Source organism: Entelurus aequoreus, linkage group LG06 (genome assembly GCF_033978785.1).
Source record: "Entelurus aequoreus isolate RoL-2023_Sb linkage group LG06, RoL_Eaeq_v1.1, whole genome shotgun sequence".
In the NCBI taxonomy this organism is placed as follows: domain Eukaryota; kingdom Metazoa; phylum Chordata; class Actinopteri; order Syngnathiformes; family Syngnathidae; genus Entelurus; species Entelurus aequoreus.
The window spans coordinates 68,382,997-68,405,802 of NC_084736.1; the positions used below are offsets into that span (position 1 = coordinate 68,382,997).

At 37.7% G+C, this 22,806-nt stretch overlaps 1 protein-coding gene across 1 annotated transcript in view; it reads right to left on the reverse strand.

Moving 5' to 3' along the window:
- The window catches only part of si:ch211-225b11.1 (uncharacterized protein LOC561694 homolog), a 45,137-nt gene extending 22,557 nt beyond the window's left edge, over positions 1-22,580 (reverse strand). The window contains exons 1-7 of the mRNA XM_062051311.1: positions 22,114-22,580; positions 13,563-13,697; positions 7,297-7,507; positions 5,656-5,788; positions 5,322-5,456; positions 3,024-3,127; positions 1,969-2,093 (exon numbers count right to left, since the gene is read on the reverse strand). Coding sequence (XP_061907295.1) covers positions 1,969-2,093; positions 3,024-3,127; positions 5,322-5,456; positions 5,656-5,788; positions 7,297-7,507; positions 13,563-13,697; positions 22,114-22,315 — 1,045 coding nt within the window. The 5' untranslated portion in view covers positions 22,316-22,580. The remainder of the gene's footprint in view (positions 1-1,968; positions 2,094-3,023; positions 3,128-5,321; positions 5,457-5,655; positions 5,789-7,296; positions 7,508-13,562; positions 13,698-22,113) is intronic.
- Positions 22,581-22,806: the final 226 nt, after the last annotated feature.

The window sequence follows — 22,806 nt, forward strand, 5'->3', positions numbered from 1 at the left end:
GCTTCATCAGTTCCTAGTTTTAGACTTAAATTAGTCTGCTGTATACTGATGAGAGAGACTGCCATGAGAATACAATGGCCTGGATGAATGAGAAATCCATAGACATGTCTCATGAGATTAAGCAAAGAACACTCCCACTACCTTCATGATTCTGATTATATTTAATATTTTACCCCTTTGACATTCATTAGCAAATGTTTATTTTTTTTAAACTCTTGATTAATATTACATGTTATCTTACAAAGGACGTCTAGTTATTTTTCTCCTTCAAAACTCTATAAGAAAGTGATATCCAAATAATTATTCTAGAGGCCACATTTCCAGAAAACTAATCACCGGGGGACGAACTACTCTCTTCACCATCCTTCTTATTGTGAGAACCAGTTTCCCCTTCAGTGGACGTTTGTTTTTGGTTTATTTCTTTTGTCAGTTACAAATTTCTGAGAAAATAGTCCTGTTATGCAAAATACAAGTGTTTACTGTGGTGGACGCTGGCCTTGCGGAGGTTTAAATGTAAATGCAAGGATCTGGCAATGTGTTAACAGTGGTCCAAGTTCCTCTATACAGCAGGAGCAACTTTAATGTTTTTAGCAATTTGCTGCAAAACTGTTTTTTTCCCCAAGTTTTGAACTGAGCTTTAGGGCTGCTCTGGTTTCACTGACTACGTTTCCATGCACTAAATTAGTCTGATTTCTCCAATAACTCAGCTCAAAATAAGAATTCTACAACCCATGAAAAAACCATAATCAGATCATGTTTGGCTTTTGAAAAGTCGAACTAACACACCTCGATTATACGATTGAAAATTAGATCTCTCGAGGTGGTGTGTGCTGCCGGAGGGGACTCAACGCGCGGTTTATAACCTAGAAGCGGATCCCATTCAATCAAAACATAGGCAACAACTCGAATGAAATAGAGACTGTATATTTGCTTCATAAATTAAAAGAACGGATCATTTTGATGTGCATTGATGGAAGAAAAAAGAGAAACTGAGATTTATTGAAGAAGGTAGCTAAGGAAATGGAGAATACCGGCTTTATACGGACTCCAGAACAAATACGATTGAGATCATAGAAGAGAATGAAGCAGGTATATTACAAAGCAAAGAAGAAAGTGTACACAAACTTATCCATGCTGCATCTGTGCATTACAAACTGATTAGCAATACCTCTGTATTCTGCACAACTGGCAAGCTTGTACAGAACAAAAACAAACCCTCATCTGAAGTGGTATCGGGCCACAAACAGTACTTACTCCTTCCATCAATTTACAGGGTTTATTGAATAAACTTGAAGATATTTGAAATATTTATTTCCATTCACCATCCGAAAATTCCCTCAAAACAACTTTCTCCCACCAGTTTTTGCTTCGGACCCGCATCTAGCAACTTCAAAACCATCATGGTAGTAGTGGCCTGTTGATGCAGTGAACTCGGATCATTTCTTGTTGCCGTCTGCTATTTAACATTAACATAGTCTTTATTAAACACGTTATATTTAAAATCTGAGCCAATATTACAGCAGGACATCAGGTACAACAAGAACTAGGCTGTTGACTCGTCCATTTCTGCAAGCCAAAAGAGCGACTTGTGAGGAGCCACAAAGATGACTTGTTTTAGTTTGATGTCATAGGTCAAACGGAAAAGCAATACATTTATCTGCACTAAAAGGAAATAAGCGCCCCCAAGTGTACAGGTTGCACACAGCTTATGACAAATAGTCACATTAGAGTGTGTGCATGGACATTGGGACTTCACATGTAGGTGTGAAAATACAAAAAAACAAACTATTTGAAAAATCTGACTAATTTAGTGCATTGAAATGTAGTCATTGCTGGGCCAGACCTAAATTTGAATAGCACTGCTGTAAAAAAAATCATTCCTTTTAAGACAAAAATGAGTTTTCAAAAACTGACTTCCTTGAGCCAATGGCTTTCAGATTGAAATGTAATGGTCTCTATGATGCTTACCATCTGTAGATATGTTCTCCACAGGGAGATTATGTATGTGGGCCATGTAGCCAATAGCTGAGAAGATCACAAATCCAGCCAGGATGCTCGTCAATGAGTTGGTAAATGAAACAATCAAAGTATCCCTGGAAGTGAAGCATGAAAAAAAGTGTTTCGTAACCTTAAAAAAACAGACACACAAGCATATAAAGTCACTGTTTGTTGATGGTTGCTTGGATTACTTGGAAGTTTACATCTGTCAGTATGATGAACAAAAGTGCAGGGAAATGGGTCAAGGAATAAGCAGTTTAATTTTGGACTGGACTTATTGAAGGCCTGTGCCCTTTATTGTCCCATCTTCCATCCATCCATTTTATATCGCTTGTCCCAGTGATATTCAACTAATTATTTGGAGGGCCACATTTCCAGAAAGCTAAGGACAGTTGGGGAAGACTCCTGCCTTCACTATTATACTTATTTTGTATATTCCGCTGAACCAGCACAGTAGAAATTTGATTTTGGTCTATTTATTTTGTCAGTTACATGAGTGCTCTTCTGTTTTTAAGGACCTTATGCAGAAAAGCTAAAGCCAAAGAGCATATTTATGACAGCACTTTATTTTAAGAATCTGTTGCAAAAAGGCAGGGAGTTGAATAGCCCAAATGATGAAAAAGAGATGACCTAAAATGGAACCTTGAGGAACACCACGAGCATATCATAATTAATTGACTACTGACTGCATCTTAAGTTAACAAGCGACAGCACCTTAGTTACATGAATTACATTACCATCATTTGGAGTAGAGGTGTCTGCATAAGTCGGATAGCAAGGTACACATTTTAATTTTAAGGAGCATTTTTTTTAGATGTTGATGCAACAAATCAAATTACAATAAGTGTAGTAAAACCTGTTTACTAAATGTAAAACATGTATGGACTGGTGCGCACATTCTCACACTAGTGTTTATTGATCACATACTTTACGTGTTATCGCCGTTACTTCATCAACAAGCATGAATACATCAATCACAACCCATTGAAAGGAAAAATATCAAACAACATACAGGTCAACATTACCTGACAATGTTGTTGTTGAATTTGTTGTAACTCGCCATCGAAATCATGGAGCCAAAACCAATTCCAAGGGAATTAAACACTTGGGCAGCTGCTCTAACCCACACCTTTGATTGAGACAGAGAATAAAGAAAATTCATGTGAGAAAACTACATATTTTTAAAAAACTTTTTTTCTGAATTAGCCTGCATGAACAACACAATTGGGTCACATCATGTGTACATTAATTCAACTGATAAAAGTGCATCAAGATAATCATATGAGGGTCATCTCTACAATAACTATTACTAAGAATGGGCGATGTGGCTTAAAATCTATACCACGATATAAATTGCAGCCTTCCGCGAAAACGATATAAATCACATTCACAATATATTATTTGACATATAAATGATAATAGAACCATTTCAAAACAATGCACAAAGGCTCATTATTTGGCTGCTGTAACATATTACATCATTTCTGGTTGTATTATTTTCTCAAAACTATTATTAATCTACCTACTGTTAATATATTGTTACTTTCAGTTGTAACATGGCTCTATCTACACTTCGTTCACAGAGTAATAAGCTTCTTCTGTTGTTTACAGTGCTTTATATTTTCAAGATCACTTGAATAATGGCATTTTTGTAATCACTGTAATCACACAAAAACACAGAATGACAGTGAAACAATATAAAATATTTAAATTATTTCCTTATTTCTTTTAATCACTTACAATATTTTAATTAAAATAAATTCAATAATGCAAAATAACTAAACAGAAGCAAAAACTATAATTGACTCTGGAAACATAGTTTATTTGCCACCATGGAGGCGAGGATTAGTGGCTCGTACTGTGCTAGCTCGGACGCTACATTGCGTTGAGGACGCTGTGGTTTGCTTGTCACTGTCAAATTTGCAGGACATATCAATAATGTGACATCAACAGACAATATTACAATACAACAAAAGTATTAAAAGCTCTATTGTCCGTGAAGTGAAGTAGATGTTGCGACTTGAGTGGGTCCATGAGAAATTCAATGGGTCCCTAATTTAAAAAAAAAAAAGTTTGAATTTGTTATGTTTGACTTTATCGTCTTCTTTTTCTTAGATTGTAGCGTTAAACTCCTTTGATGATGTGATGATATGGTATTGGTTATGAATAACGTATATATTTATTTAAAAATGTATCTGAAATTAAACAAAATAAAACAATTTCAAAGACGTTTTGTTATTGATCCAATAACTTTGAATGTACCCATCGCTTTCTAACTTAACTGGACTGACAAAGTTTATCACATAACTTTGTCTCTCTGTTGTTAGCTAACCAGAGATTTCACCCTCCACACGTCTGACATGCGTCCACTTTACAAGCCTCCGCATCACAGACGTACTGCCAAGAAAAGCAAGGTCCACTTTGTAAATTGAGCAAGATATTCATGTCTTTGACATGATTACTTTTTACTCGCAGTGCTTTTTCTCTACCTGTTGCTCTGCAGCCACAAGTCACGCAGACACGAGCATGTTCGCTTATGTCTAAATACATGAGCGATGACGCCGCCAACTATTGTCGGCAAAAGAAATGGTCGGCGACAAATTTCACTCATGATTTTTGTCAAAACGTCAGCAAATGGTTGCATCTGTACGAGTAACTGTGATTTTAAACACAATACAGTATATTGTTTTTTTGTGGAAAAATAGGGTACAAACCTAGGACACGAGAAGAGGGAGTTCACTGCATACTTTCAGATAATTCTGCTAGAGCAGTCCTTCTCAAATTGGGGGGGTGCGTACTCCCTCGGGGAACATGCTTTTTTTATTGTACTAGAATATGATGAAGCCTATGTAGCACTTGGCTTCACTGTGACCACAGTGGGAGACGAGGAAAGGCCAGTGTGTTGTTTCCTTTAATGTTAACAACAAGCTCACAATGTTGTGCAGAGGGATAGTTCTAACTATTTTAAAGACAAATTATACTACTTATAGTCACGGTGGAGAGTGGGGGGGGGCACACAATATTTTCTTCTTCCAAGTGGGGGCGTAACAGAAAATATTTGAGAAGCACTGTGCTAGAGTCACTGAACATGCATGTCTATATATAAGTACAGGCATGCACACCTAGTTTAGAGCTTTTTTTTCCTCTTTGGAAAAACTATTTGCATATAATCACCTCTCATACAGAGACCAAGTAGAGACAAATTCACTGATCTAATTTACAATGTTTTAGCAACACAGTACCAATTTTTAACCAAACTCACTGCTTAATCTGTCTGTCACGGTTGGCCAGTTAGGGTCTCATTTATTAACAGAATGTCTTACCTTCACTTCGAAAAGTTTGCTCCATACAGGCGTCACAAAGTACAAAATACCCTTCTTGGCACCTGGGAGCTGAATATTGTTAATGAGCAAGGCGAACAGGATGACGTATGGAAACACAGCCGTGAAATACACCACCTGCGGAAAATGCATCAGGGATATGGTTTTGGTGATGGCAATTTAGGTTTGAACAAGTTTACACTAAATAAGATGAGATTAATATGTGTAGTTTCTTTAAACGCCCTTGTCCTTTGTGGAATTAACATATATAAAATGGTAAACAGAACCATCAAGTATTACCACTTGGAGAATCACCACATATTTTGCTTGTTCTGACCTTGCCAGCTGATTTGACTCCTTTAAAGATGCATAAATACACAATGACCCAGGCAAGACAGAGATAGCCGAAGAGTTCCCACTGAACACCACCAACATCTTCAATGCCATCAGTTTTCTCCAGAAGCCTGCGACTAAAAAATACAAATAATAAATGAATTATTCATCAACATATGCCATTAGAATATATCCCATTAGAACTTTTTTGTCGCTCAAGATATCATCTTAAAGGGGAACTGCACTTTTATGGGAATTTTGCCTTATATTCACAATCCCTATGTAAGACAAGAACACATACAGTATGTTTTTCTTTTTTTATGCATTCTAATTCGTAAAATATGGCAAGTACGAGGTGGCTAACAATGCAACTAATGTTAGTAATATATTGCGTCCATAAAGTGCAAAAAAAAACCAACATAAAAAAAACCCGCCAACAATACCCCATTTACATATTCTGACCTGAATATTCCATATATATATTGTTATTATAAGTGCTAACGCAGTAATTATAAGTGCTAACTAGTTTATGCAGCTACAGTATTGACATACTGAACTGCTGCTGCTGCATCGCCTCCAAGTTGGTGAAAGTTAATTTGAGATTAAAAAATCAAATGTCACACTTGTATAGTAGAAGGTTGTTGCCATTAACCAAGAAGTTGGTCAACTTTAAAATTAAACTTAAATCCAGAGATGTGAGAAAAAACGAAAAGACGCTCTTTTCTATCAACTTAATTTTTTTTGCCTACAAGGGGATTATGATTAATTCTTCATCTATACGGGAAGATATGAACATCCCATCAGTCGGCATCTCAGTGAGAGCAGACATTGTACAGTAAGTGATTGCTTTATTATGTTCATAGTTTGTATTTGTTGTTCAACGTTTAGCAATACTGCTACATTATGCTTGGTGCTTCACTAAAGCTGGATCTGCTTATTACTTCTAAAACTTGTAGCTCATTCTCTATATATTCAGGCTAAATAATATAAGAGTTGGGATCATTATTTGTCCAAAAGTATTAAGTTGTTGGCTTTCATGAAGTCTGCAATGAGTACTAATGCTGTGGTTGAACAAAATAGCGACCGTTGTGATGTGTCTGTGCAATTATTACACTGCTGTATGCTCAAAATGACCAAAAGACGTAAACATTACCGTATATGTTATTACAAATGTGCCGGTTACTACATTACATATACTTACAGCATGTATATAAAACGTTGATGGAGGTTTTTGGTTGTTTTTAGAGTGCTTTATAGGCGGAATAGCGTGAATCCCACTACCTCCATTGTTAGCTGACTTTTGCTAGCGTTTATTTATGAGTTAGAATGCATTAAAAAAGAAACATGCGTTCTTGTATTACAAATGGATAGTGAAAAAGTTCAGTTCCCCTTTCAGCAATCCATAAATTTAAAACTTAATTGTTGTTTTCAGGGCCCAAAACATCAAGTGTACAAGATAACTTTGAGTGTACAATCCAAGGGACAAGCTTTTGTACACTAAAGGTACAATATTGCATTGTTTGATCAGAGGGAGTGAAATGGAGGGCTTGAGTTAATGTGAATTTATATACTGTGCAATGCATAATGAGGCACATACTGTAATGGACGATGAACAAACACTGAAAATGCAAGGAACTCATCTTACTCAAAGAACTGTTGGCTGGCTGACTGTAGATGAGAGGTGTTGCCAAGAAAACCACTGGAACAGGTCTCTAAAACATTCCAGCTGTTGTTGCAGGTTTTCCAAGGAGGTGTTGCTCCAAATGAGTTGACCAAATAAAAAAGGGCCCAACTCATGAGCACGTTGTAGTAGGTGCAAAAGACGTAGGAAATCACAACTGTGGCCAGGCCAACACCTGCGGCAGATTGTTGGTTGTTAATATAGTGAGAGAATGTGAACGCAGCACATAATTTTATGTATTGCCCTCAAGGAAATTTTAGATAACAGCTTACTGAAACATCTAATCTTGTGTATCATATTGCCCAATGAGGAGAACATCATAAGAAACTACAAAGAACAAGTAAAAATAGGTCAAAGATTCTTCAGACTGAAGTGACGCCGAATTTCTCAGCAGATAAGTGTTATCTCTTTCAAAGGTATTTGTCTGCACACAAGAATATTTTACCTGTATTTGGAGAAGCCATGATTAATGCAATCCATCAAACAAGTAAAATGCTTTAAAATAAAATGCCCTATGTTTTTACCCCTGCCCCCTCTGTTGTCTGCAACAAAATCAGTATACTACTGTATAATACTGTAGATATTGGACGTGTCCACCATAGCACCGAACTGAATCACTGTCATAGGAAAAGTAGATGTAAAAGCATTCTGATATTGCTGAGTCACTTCTTTACATGTTTCGTAAGTGTATTACACCAACATGTGTCACCATGCTCAAGTGGCAGCAGTCTGATCGTTATAATTGCAACCCTGCAGAGACGTGCGGTCAGATGTACGCAAGTGAGGCAGAGCGTAACTTGTAGGGGTGTGGGAAAAAATTGATTCGAATTCGAATCGCGATTCTCACGTTGTGCGATTCAGAATCGATTCCCATTTTTAAAAAATCTATTTATTTATTTAAAAATATATATACATATATATTTTTTTTTTATTAATTAATCCAACAAAACAATACACAGGAATACCATAACAATGCAATCCAATTCCAAAACCGACCCAGCAACACTCAGAACTGCAATAAACAGAGCAATTGAGAGGAGACACAAACACGACACAGAACAAACCAAAAGTAGTGAAACAAAAATAAATATTATCAACAACAGTATCAATATTAGTTACAATTTCAACATAGCAGTGATTAAAAATCCCTCATTGACATTATCATTACACATTTATATTAAAAAAAAGAACAATATTGTCACAGTGGCTTACACTTGCATCGCATCTCATAAGCTGTCCAATATTTTCACAAAGATAAAATAAGTAATATTTTTGGTTCATTTAATAGTTAAAACAAATTTACATTATTGCAATCAGTTGATAAAACATTGTCCATTACAATTATAAAAGCTTTTTACAAAAATCTACTACTCTGCTTGCATGTCAGCAGACTGGGGTAGATCCTGCTGAAATCCTATGTATCGAATGAATAGAGAATCCTTTTGAATCGGGAAAAAAATCGTTTTTGAATCGAGAATCGTGTTGAATTGAAAAAAAATCGATTTCGAATCGAATCGTGACCCCAAGAATCGATATTGAATCGAATCGTGGGACACCTAAAGATTCACAGCCCTAGTAACTTGTTCTAATGCAAATGTAAAAAACTAATAATTCATGAATATTAATATTTGTTGATTAAACTTTTATAAATGTGTTTTCCTATTGAATACAATCGTTAAAAATTTGAAAGTAAAAATCTCTGAATTTGCATATTTCCTGATCAGACAGAATGCAGGAAGCTGATATGAGGCTGACACAATACACTTTCTTGTTTGTTCAATGCATACACCACCATACCAGTTTTTGTGCAAAGCACTGAATAAATGCATGATAGAAACCAGACGAGGCAGTTTAATTTTCTCATGATTCATAAACGAGTATTCCTGTCTGCTTTGGTGCATAAGCTAGTTGCTGGCTATTTCTGTTTCTCCACATATCGCCAAAATAACGTTTCCAGAAACATTTTTATGCAATGACTTTCTACACTGTTGAATGTACATCCTGTGTAATGCATCTTATTGAAATGTAACAATATTATTCTTGCAAACCTTAATCAATATACAGAAAAATCATACTGAGAGGCGCTGCAGTACTCTTAGTCGCCACACACGCGAGTACGCGAGCTAGCAGGCGCTTGTTGCTACCAGACCATCTTTTTCTAGTTTCCACAGGAACAGACAGTAGCTTTTGATTGCGAAAATAAGACCACAAATGTTTTATCATGTTATAAAAGTAAATAAATGTGACTAAGAAGTATTAAACAACATTTTATAAAAGTGAATCATCTTTTTTTTTTCTTGGATCATACATTGATGACAGCGTATGATTTTTCAAATTTCAAAGTGCCCCACCTGCATTGAACCTCACCGCATGTCACTGGCGTATTATAGGTTTATAGATTTTAGAATTCCTATGCTCGGATAGGAAATTACTCCATCAGTGATCATAACAGATTGTAAATTGCAAAGACTTTTACGTGGAAATCATTAAAAGAAAGTGTATGAAAAAAAACTACCTGTTTTCTGGCCCTTGTTAATCACAGAGCATTAACAAGGGTGAATTTGAGCGAAAAATCAAGTGATGGGCCATATGTTTTGATCGGGTAGATAACCTCTGTCTTTAAAGAGATAAGAAAACTATGGAGAAAAATCAGTTAGAACAAAAAAAGACAGCATTATAGGCAAAAAGAGTATGTTGGATCGTTGATGGCTGAAAGCTTGTTTGATTTTCAGAGTTATATCATTACCACTGAAACAAGTTAATGCATGGCCTTTCATTTGCGCAGTCATTACAAGAGCCTGCATGTAGTACATGTATTAATTTGTATCCATCACTTCCTCTGTAACAACAAAATGCATAACACGGTATTGTTTCGTGTAACAAATAGAGGCGAACAACATCATTAATACCCCCTTAAGCCAAGCAAGTTCCCATCCATCAACATATAGTACAATTATATAGATACAAGAAAATCTAATTAGGTTTAATAATACAGACCAATTATCTACAGCTGTCATTTGAATAGAACATATACTGCATATGTAAAAAAAAAAAAAAAAAAAGTGTTTTACACAATTTTTAAGTACAGTGAAACCTCCAAAGTAGAATGTCCCTGAGGTCAAAACATTTTTAAACATTTTCGGCAAAAATATGCCTCAACTTTCGAGGTGTTAAGCATAGAAGAACATGACAAGAGATGAAGACTATACACCAGATGTATCAATCCATCCATTTTCTGCTTATCCCTGGTCAGGGTCGAGAGGAGCTATGGACAAAAGGCAAACTACATCCCGAACTCGTCATACCAGGGCACATGTAAACAGATAATCCTTTAGACCGAGGGTCGGCAACCCGCAGCTATAGAGCCGCATCTTTAGCATCGCCCCAGTGGCTTCCTGGAGCTTTTTAAAAAATGTATGAAAATGGAAAAAGATGTGGAAAAAAGTATAATTTTTCTTTTAATATTGTTTCTGTAGACGAAAAACATGACACAAACCTTCCTAATTGTTAAAAATCCCACTGTTTATATTAAACATGCTACACTGATGAGAGTATTTGGCGAGCGCCGTTTTGTCCTACTAATTTTGGTGGTCCTTGAACTCACCGTAGTTTGTTTACATGTACAACTTTCTCCTACGCTGCCACAGTAAGACAAGTTTTATGCCATTCCTTATTTGTCTCATTTTGTCCACCAAACTTTTTATGTTGTGCGTGAATGCACAAAGGGGAGCTTTGTTGATGTTATTGACTTGTTGGAGTGCTAATCAGGCATATTTGGTCAGTGCATGACTGCAAGCTAATCAATGCTAACATGCAATTTAGGCTAGCTGTATGTCCATATTGCATTATTATGCCACATTTGTAGGTATATTTGAGCTCATTTCATTTTCTTCACTTGTGTCCTCTGTGTATTTAATTTATATTTGCATGTCTCAGGACATATTATCTGTATGTAATATTGACTACAATTCTGATAGTTGTTTGTGTGCCATGTTGTTATAGACCACAGCAAACATTACCCAGCTTGCAAAGATTGTAATAAATCCATTACAAGAAGACAACCTGCTGTTTCCTTTAACTTGGACAGACACATCTATATATTTGGCCATTCTAAGCCTGTCATTTCCAGGAGTTACTGTATCTCACCCTCTGAGAAGCCTCCGTTTTAATAATGTTTTCCAATGTTGTAAAAATGTGTAGAATAAATATCTAAATTTCAACATTTCTGTCAACGAAGATTTGCGTCAGCCTGCGACACAGTCATTTTGATAGTAGGCCAATATAGACACATCATGTGTTGCCTTCATTATAACACTTATGTAAGGCTTTTAATTTTTTGCGGCTCCAGACGGATTTTTTTTTTACTTTCCGGCCAATGTGGCTCTTTCAACATTTTTGGTTTGCCGACCCCTGATTTAGAGACACATTCACATCATGACCAAGTGGGGACTGAGTCTGCGATACCTGCTACTGAAGTCAGGGGAGTCAACTACCAGAAGTTTCCTTGTAACAATTTTAGAAGGGTGTAAGTATCATCTTGCAACAATGATATCTATTTCAATTGTTTACCATTGCAGAAATTGTTTCAAAATTGAACAATGTGGAGATAGACCATCAAATATCAGAAAAATTTGAAGTTCTATTTACGTGAACTTTGGTTGCTAGAGGAATGTCCTATTTTAGCAGAAAGAGCACAGCCTGGTTGACACTTGACAGTTTATAAAAGATCAGCTCTAACGCACAATGTTACTGTGTGACTTAGAGTTCATGACCTGATTTTGCAGTCAGACCACAATCAAACAGAAAAGAACATCACCTTCACAAAGGGTTGGATTAAATAAATTGTAAATAAACTACTGAGTTAACATACAACTTCATAATCTGATAATTAATGATAAACCTTGTTGGGAGATGACAGCGATGGATTCGGATTACAGGATAAGAAAACAGATGGATGGATTTTTACATTGAAAAACAACAGAAATGCCATAAACAACAATGAGCGAAAAACTATACAACTGGAACCTCAGGTCATTCAATCGATCGCAACTAGACTGTTTGGTTTGTCTTAGAAGACCTTTCGCCTCTCATCCGAGTAGGCTTCATCAGTTCATGCTAATAGACTTATATTGGTCAGATCTAGTCTAGCGGCTGGTGCCAATACCTCAGTAGGCTTCATCAGTTTATGCTCATAGACTGGACAAAAATGTAACTATAAATTCATTCGACTTCTCCTGCCTGTTCACCTGTATTCTAACCAAGGATGCAGTAGAGACGGTGAGGCAACGTCTACTAGGTGATCACACCTTACTGGATAGATCCACACTAAACCCAGAAGAGATTTGCCTTTTGCTGGAACTTTGCCTTAATATTACATACGTTCAATTCATGGGAACGTTATGGTTGTGCCATGGGATCACCTGTATCCCCAATAGTAGCAAACCTTTACAAGGAGGACATGGAAAAGAAAGCTCTGCGCTCTTTTAAGGTAACAGCACCAAGTCATTGATACAGATACTGTATGTGGATGACACATGGGTGGAAATCAGAAACCAAGAAGTGCAAGCCTTCACCGAGCACATTAACTCAGTGGACAAAAACATCAAGTTCACACATGAGGAATGTGAAAGACAGTAAGTTGCCTTTTTTGGACTGTGAAGTCCATATTGGATAAAACAGGGGCCTACATGTCGGGGTTTACCGAAAACCCACACATACCGATCAATACCTACTTTTTGACTGACACCACCCACTGGAACACAATCTGTGCGTTATCAGAACCCCACAACACAGAGCGTCTAATGTTCCTACCAGCCCACAGGCCAAGGAGAAAGAGCAGAGGCATTTGAGGGAAGCCCTCAAAACCTGTGGTTACCTTGGGGGATCCCCACTATTTTGGACTGGTAGTAGTCGATCCACAGCGATTGTTCTGACACACAATACCTCAATGCTAACGAGGGGAAATTACACTTTAGTGACTGTCATTAGCTTTGACAGTAGGATTGCTCGTTTGCATCAAAACAGTTGTTGTCACTACTGATGAAGCCTACTCAGATGAGAGAAGAAACATCTTCTAAGACAAACCAAACAGTCCATTTGCGATCGATTGAATGCCCTGAGATTACAATGCCCTGGATGTATGAGAACATGCATAAACATATACAACTGCAAAGATTATGTAAAATTCATCGAATGCTCATGCATGTTTAATGATCTGATGTGTAACTCACCTTTTAATAGTGGACAGACTTTGGCTAGAGCGTGCACTGGACCTAGATGAGTAAACTGTCCGATGGCAAACTCCATGAGAAGCAGAGGGATGCCACACAAAATCAACATGATGAGATAGGGGACCAAAAATGCCCCTGGAGCAGAAGTTAAGGAGAGAACAATTAGTGGAGAATACTTGAGAAACACAATGTCACAAACCAGTGCCTACAGTCTAAACTGAATCGGTCTACAATCTGGTGTTAATCCAAATGTATTTTTGTATTGCTCAGAAAGGAAAGGACGCACAGTATAAGACGAGTCATATTTTTGCACTAATCAATGTTATGACTTCCAAGCCCTTATAAGTTGTCTCTGTGTTTTATTGTTCTGATAACTACCCTTAAAATCAAATTGCACTTTAGTGTGTAATAAAAAAAAAATTACATTCAAATGTGTTTTTACGGATGTGCCGAATGATCAGCCACCCACTGATAAGTATCGGACGATAGTCATAATACAACCGACCGAGCTGGGCACACCCCTAAACCCCCTCAAATCGGCCTTTCCGGTTGGAGTGCTAATCAGGCATATTTGGAGGTCATTAATCACCTTCAACCCTTTCTGGTTTGAGGGGGATTAATTCACTGCTCTTTCACATTGGAAAACAAAATGGGTAGACTAACTAAATACACCAGATGACTCTCTATTGTAAACTAATAGAAAAAAAATATTCGCAAACAATATGAAAGTCATTTTTTAGATTTGCCATATAAGTGTTTTCTTGCAAAAGGTGTAGTGTGCTTAATATCAAGTGTTTAGTGAGTAAGAACAACCAGAACGCCAGCAAGATTAATAAAGTACTTCTGATTCTGATTCTAATAGCTGAGGAAAGCATAAAAATATATTGTCTGGGAAAGGGACCATCAGCGTCTCTGCCAAAGCTAAATAGTTAACGTTTGCAGTGTTTCTTTGCGGCTGTCAGAATTCAGTAAACAGATAAAAACATCTACAGTAATACTACTATATCAGCACAAAATTTTGAAAAACAGACTAGCGCAGACAGAGCGATAGTCAAAAAAGAAAGAAGGCGATGATGGCTTGCAAGCCTCAAACAGAATTTGGATGTGAATAATGTGGATAACATTCAAATTTGCTCAGCTCATTTTGTATTTGGAATGTATGAATACATTTTTACATTTTTTGTGACTTTTGTTTTAAACATATTGCTAATAAACAAGGACTAGCTTTTATTTAGGCATGACAGATGACATTCACAAATCTTTCTTGCTTTGCTCACCCAACCATAAACTGAGTGCAAACATTAAACAGACAACCGTTTTAGCTTTTGATTTCAGTTGCTGTACAAACTTGGAGAAAATATTAGGCATGAGAATCTGACCTAAAATTATAGGAATAAATAATATAAATACATTAAGAATTGTTTTTTTCATAGTTTAACTGCTGTGAGTACACTACAATTCAACACAGAGAAATTAGCGTGTGCTTACTGTATGTAATAGTATGATTTCACAAGTAAACATCTCCTTCAGCAATTGGCGCCACGTTACCCACGTAACAATCCTTTGGGGGTTTAAGTTGATTTAAAAGTAAACTTCCATCATACGTGTGCAGTGTGTGTTTTATTATACATTCATTTGTATTTACATATTTTTTTATGGTATTTATATTTTTTATTTGTAGATTCTGCAATTTGGCGCCCCCTCCAGCAGATTCGACCAAGGCAGTTGCCTTTCTCGCCTGTCGTTGAAACCGGCCCTGCCCATGACATTATAGCCTTCAATACCATACGAGACACCGTAGCCATGTACTTAGTATTAATACAAAAATACTATGCATAGTACATCGCGTGCGAAGCATACTGTATTACTCTACGGTAGATAACCCTTACTCAATGTACGATCTTTGGCCTTTGCTAGCCAAATCTCCAGTAATGTCCAGAATTTAGACATTAACAAGGAAACGCAGTGGACCCCAGTTTTCCATTTATCTGATTCGAAATGTGCTGACAACATAACGTTAACAAGGAATTATATTAACAGTACTAATGGTGATTTCAATTGAACGAGACTGATGTGAAACACTGTCGGTGATGCTGCTGCGGACAACATTTATGTAACTCCGCGTTTGTCATGTCAGTCAGGTGATTATTCTGTTCACATAGGTCAGGGGTCGGCAACCCGCGGCTCCGGAGCCGCATGCAGCTCTTTGACCACTCTGATGCGGCTCAACTGCTTACTTGCCGACCCTCCCAATTTACCCAGGAGACTTCCGGATTTCAGTGCCTCTCCCTGTAATCTCTCGGGGCAATTATTCTCTGATTTTCACCCTGTCAACTATAATGAGGGGATACTTTGATGACACAGCATTTTGCGCCCTCTACAGACAACAGTATCAACGTGCCAGTCAAGGTACATGTTGTATGCAGTTTCTGCTTGCACACATATGAGACAGTAAGGCATACTTGTGCCACAGCCATACAGGTTACACTGACGGTGGAAATATAAACAACTTTAACACTCTTACTATTGTACGCCACACTGTGAACCCACACCTAACAAGAATGACTAACACATTTCGGGAGAACATCCGCACTGTAACACAACATAAACACAACAGAACAAATACCCAGAATCCCATGCATCCCTAACTCTTCCGGGCTACATTACACACCCCCGCTACCACCAAACCCCCCCCCCCCCCCTCCTCCCTCCCTCCGTGCGTCGATTGAGGTGGGCGGGGTTTGGTGGTAGCGGGGGGGTGTAATGTAGCCCGGAAGAGTTAGGGATGCATGGGATTCTGGGTATTTGTTGTGTTGTGTTTATGTTGTGTTACAGTGCGGATGTTCTCCCGAAATGTGTTTGTCATTCTTGTTTGGTGTGGGTTCACAGTGTGGCGTATATTAGTAAGAGTGTTAAAGTTGTTTATATCACCACCGTCAGTGTAACCTGTATGGCTGTGGACCAAGTATGCCTTGCTGTCACATATGTGTGTAAGCAGAAGCTGCATACAACATGTACCTTGACTGGCATGTTGTCTATGCTGGCTGTAGAGGGTGATATTATTGTTGTTTGGGGGAAAATCAGCAGACAATTTAGAGAAAAGTAGACTTAAATTTCTGGGATCTCCCGGTAAAATCGTGAGGGTTGGCAAGTATGACGCTGTCAAGCGCCATTCATATAAAACTCATGGTCCGCACTAACGTTAAATCTACATATTAAGATGCGGGCTGCGTGTTTGAAACCCCTGGTTTATACATAGCACAAAGCAAAAAAAAACTTTGTATGCAGTGTTATTTTATTTTAAATTTCAAAAGAGTTTTGTGGCTCCCATTGTTTTCTTTAATTTGTGAAACTGGTCAAAATGGCTCTTTGAGTGGTAAAGGTTGCCGACCCCTGACATAGGTGAAGAAATTTCTTTGTGGACAGTGGCTGGCAGCAACTGTCGTGTTAGATTTTGTTCCTGCAACAAAAAGTGCTTCCACTGCTGCAGGAGCACGCTTAGATTCAGAAAGATGGAGCTAAACACAGCTATCAACCTGTTATCAGCACTGCTCTTAAAGGGGAACTGCACTTTTTTGTAATTTTGCCAATAATTCACAATCCCGATGTGAGAAAAGAACACATACTGTATGCTTTTCTCTTTTTTGTGTATTCTAATTTGTCATATAAGGGTCGTGGTAGACAGCTAACAGGAATTTGATCTATTCTGCCTATAAAGCCTTCTAAAAAAATTCCATGAACATCCAACATTTTATATACATGCTGTAAGTATATACGTATATATATAAGACGCACAATCGTAACAACATGTAATATTTACAGTATTTTGATCCTTTTAAGCATACGGTAGCGCATTGATTTAACAGAACGCATTACAACGTTCGCTATTTCATTCAACAACAACAAAAACAACTACTAATCATGGCATACTTCATTAACATCCAAAAAAAACTACTTTGGGGCAAATGATGATCCATAACCTTATATTTTTTAACCTGAATACACGGAGGATGAACTACTAATTTTAGACGCTGAGCGATAAGAAGATCCAAACACTAAACATCATGTAGCACTAGTGCTGAACAAGAAATATAAACTACAAACATAATAAAACAATAACTTACTGTTTAATGCCTGCTCTCGAGACTTGTGTTTTCAATTTAGCTGATGAATTCAGCATAATCCCCACTGAGGTAAAAAACTAATAATTAAAAAGTGACGCAAATGAGCGTCTTTTTGTGTCGATCTTTATGATGTCTTTGGGGCAAAATTGAATTTCAAAGTTGAACAACTTCTCGGTTTGTGACCAAAACTTTCAACTAAACAGTAAAAGTGAGATGCATGGTTTAGGATCTAGCATTAACTTTTACCAACTTAGAGGCGATCCAGCAGTGTTAGAGCCATATACTCTTTCTGTCTGTCAAGTTCATGACATCACTAAGGGGTTGGCTCAAGGCCAAATGCCAGTCTACTTGGGGAGGAGCTGGGATCTTGCTCAGGTGTTGCTGAGTGGAGGCGCAACAGTTTTTGATTGTGCCAGGCTAGTATTTGTTTGCTCCCGTTTATTTTCCGTTTTGTTACAAAGTGAGTTTTATTTACGTGACTGTATGTTAATAAATATTTTTGTTAAACATGGATATAATTCTGGACATCGATTATTAACCGCACACGTCTAAACTAGCTTCATTTATATTCAGCAACCAATAGCAGTAATAGTTTACGACTTTACCGCTACATTTAGTATATCGATAAAATATAAGATAGTTACCGCTCTGTGACAGAGACACCACTAGAAAGTTCCTCTGTGTTACTTCTTATAATAACAATGTCGCTAATACTTGGTTAATATGCAGGTCATGACAAGTAAATGGAGTATGTTTGCCATTTTTTAAATGTTTTTTAGAAGACCTTATGACCGGGAGATATTATCCCCATTAGCTGCATTGTTAGCCATGTAGTACAAGCAGATTATTACAATTTAGAATGCATTAGAAGAATAAAGACATACTTTATGTGTTCTTGTCTCACATAGAGATTGTGAATAATAAGTACAATTCCCCAAAAAAGTGCAGTTCCCTTTTAAGGTTGTCAGGGAGTGTGGTTTACCATCGTGCACATGGCCCAGCCACAACAGCTGGCTTCCATTACATTTGGTAATATAACAGGGCACTGTTCTACCTTTATAAATACATTATTTTGCTAGTCTGTCATTTGTGTTCCTTAAGTTAATATTAATCATAGTGTGCTGATGTATCCATGATTTGGCCTGGTGCTGAGCGGTGCCTGATTTGCGCCAAACATGACGCCTGGCATTCACGCCAAAGAGTTCAATCTTTGTCAGAGTGACCATATGGGTTTTGTCACCTCCCTGACTAGACTTGGATTAATGCAGCAATGTACAGAGACATCCTGGATGAAAACCAACGCTTCCCATCTTGAGAAATGCTGCAAAGAGGAACTGGCGAAACTGTCCAAAGATAGGTGTGCCAAGCTTGTAGCATCATATTCGAAAAGACTTGAGGCTGCAATTGCTGCCAAAGCTGAATCAACAAAGTATTGAGCAAAGGCTGTAAATATTTATATTTTTGGAATAAGGCTCTAACATAACAAAATGTGGAAAAAGTGAAGCGCTGTGAATACTTTCCGGATGCACTGTATGTGTATTCTTCATCTAAACCGGAAGATATGAGCATCCTATCAGTTGTCATCTCAATGAGAGCCGACATTGTACACTAAGGGTGTTTTATTATGTTTGTTGTCTCTCATGAAGTCTCCATGAGAGTAGTCAGTGTTGTTGAAGGAAAAAGTGAACGTTGTGAGACATCTATGAAATTAATGCGCTGCCGTATACTTAAAATGAGCAAAAAACGTAAATATTACATGTTATTATAATTGGGCCTGTTACTACATTGCATGTACAATCCCCGTTTCCATATGAGTTGGGAAATTGTGTTAGATGTAAATATAAACGGAATACAATGATTTGCAAATCATTTTCAACCCATATTCAGTTGAATATGCTACAAAGACAACATATTTGATGTTCAAACTGATAAAAAAAAAATTTTTTGCAAATAATCATTAACTTTACAATTTGATGCCAGCAACACGTGACAAAGAAGTTGGGAAAGGTGGCAATAAATACTGATAAAGTTGAGGAATGCTCATCAAACACTTATTTGGAACATCCCACAGGTGAACAGGCAAATTGGGAACAGGTGGGTGCCATGATTGGGTATAAAAGTAGATTCCATGAAATGCTCAGTCATTCACAAACAAGGATGGGGCGAGGGTCACCACTTTGTCAACAAATGCGTGAGCAAATTGTTGAACAGTTTAAGAAAAACATTTCTCAACCAGCTATTGCAAGGAATTTAGGGATTTCACCATCTACGGTCCGTAATATCATCAAAGGGTTCAGAGAATCTGGAGAAATCATTGCACGTAAGCAGCTTAGCCCGTGACCTTCGATCCCTCAGGCTGTACTGCATCAACAAGCGACATCAGTGTGTAAAGGATATCACCACATGGGCTCAGGAACACTTCAGAAACCCACTGTCAGTAACTACAGTTGGTCGCTACATCTGTAAGTGCAAGATAAAACTCTCCTATGCAAGGCGAAAACTGTTTATCAACAACACCCAGAAACGCCGTCGGCTTCGCTGGGCCTGAGCTCATCTAAGATGGACTGATACAAAGTGGAAAAGTGTTCTGTGGTCTGACGAGTCCACATTTCCAATTGTTTTTGGAAACTGTGGACGTCGTGTCCTCCGGACCAAAGAGGAAAAGAACCATCCGGATTGTTATAGGCGCAAAGTTGAAAAGCCAGCATCTGTGATGGTATGGGGGTGTATTAGTGCCCAAGGCATGGGTAACTTACACATCTGTGAAGGCGCCATTGATGCTGAAAGGTACATACAGGTTTTGGAGCAACATATGTTGCCATCCAAGCAACGTTACCATGGACGGCCCTGCTTATTTCAGCAAGACAATGCCAAGCCACGTGTTACATCAACGTGGCTTCATAGTAAAAGAGTGCGGGTACTAGACTGGCCTGCCTGTAGTCCAGACCTGTCTCCCATTGAAAATGTGTGGCGCATTACGAAGCCTAAAATACCACAACGGAGACCCCCGGACTGTTGAACAACTTAAGCTGTACATCAAGCAAGAATGGGAAAGAATTCCACCTGAGAAGCTTAAAAAATGTGTCTCCTCAGTTCCCAAACGTTTACTGAGTGTTGTTAAAAGGAAAGGCCATGTAACACAGTGGTGAACATGCCCTTTCCCAACTACTTTGGCACGTGTTGCAGCCATGAAATTCTAAGTTAATTATTATTTGCAAAAAAAAAATAAAGTTTCTGAGTTTGAACATCAAATATCTTGTCTTTGTAGTGCATTCAATTGAATATGGGTTGAAAAGGATTTGCAAATCATTGTATTCCGTTTATATTTACATCTAACACAATTTCCCAACTCATATGGAAACGGGGTTTGTATACTTACAACATGTATATAAAACATTGATGGAGGTATTTGGATGTTTGTCGAGCGCTGCATCGGCAGAATAGAGCTACTCCCATTGACTCCATTGTTAGCTGAAAGCAATAAAAAATAAACATATGTGTTCCTGTCTTACTTAGGGATTGTGAATGATAGGCTAAAATCCAAAAATGTGCACTTCCCCTTTAAGGCAAAACAGCATGTGCGGACAAAGTAAACTGTGTGATTAATCTGCACATATAATTGATTAATTTTTAAATGAATTGACTTTAAGTTAATCACATGGGTTAGACTTAGACAAACTTGAATGATCCACAAGGGAAATTGTTCCACACAGTAGCTCAGGTACAAAGGTTGGAAAGTGTAAGGATGGAAAGGAAAATGCAGGTATAAAGTAAACTAAAAATGTACTGTGGTAAAAATATAAAATTTAACATATGTAATATTTACATACTATGTATACATTATATGATATATACTGATATATTATATTATATTGTATTTTTGTGTTATGTTGTGTGTGTAATGTGTTAAACTTGCCAGCCAGCTCTAACTTTTGGTTTGAAAAATGAAACTTTGAGCAAGTGGCAAACAGCTCATTTACCCATTTCTTTGTTGGGTGGAAAAAAGAAGATTGTTTGAATGAATGTTGGCAGTTGTAGTCACTGACCCAGTGCGTTTGTATGCCCATTCACACCCAATACACTCCCTCAAATTTGCGCATGCGCGCTTTGTTTTTTTAAATACAGTAATTAATTAAATAAATACGATACAGTCGGTAAGGCTTTTTCCCCTACAGTCATAAATTATATGCATGGTGATGTGTGTTTTTACAAAACCATTTTTGTTGTTAAAGAAAGTTCAACTGCCTGTTACAGAACATGTTGATTATGTAAACTGCACGAGGATGTACGAGTGATGTATGGCTTCACCTCGTTCAGTTTCTAACTGATGTCAGATGAAAATGGTTAAATCGTCAATATTTACTTGTATGACTAGCACACAATCTTCAGGTATACAGTATAAGAAAACATGAGCAGGTATTCTGTACCTCCGCCGCTGCTGTAGCACAGGTAGGGGAACCTCCAGACATTACCGAGCCCCACCGCGTAGCCAACCGTGGCCAGGATGAACTCCATCTGCCCGCTCCATGTGGGTCTCTTCTCATGCGTCTCCTTGTGGGTCGCTTGTTCATCCGAGGCTATCAAAGCAGCCTTTTTCTCGTCTTTAAAGGTCGAGTTAGCAGCCTCCATCACTGCTCAATGCCAATGAGTGACTCACCGCAGCGTCTACCGGACTGGGCTGCGACTCTGTGCATTCAGAAGAAAAAAACACTTTACATATCCGGTTACACGAACGCCTGTTTGGTAATACCGCTGATTCATCTTAATTATAGTTATATAGTGCTGAGCTATAAATATCAAAAACATGTAACACATGAATTATCTAGGAGGTGATGTATTTATTATTCATGTGAGTCGGGACTGACTAGGTTGATCTGTGACTTAGCAAATTGCACAGAACAATGCAGCGTGTGTATATACAGTGTGTGACATTTTTGTCACGCTAGCGAGTCTTGTTGATTCTTAATTTCAAAATAAAAGATGACGTGAGGCACTAAGTAATAAGTACATTACATCCTTCACCGTAATGTGCTTTTGTTTTGAAATAGTTATTTTTTTACCGGAAGTGTAAACTCCACCATTTCTCTTTTCACCTACTCTAGTGTGGAAGTAACCAGAGA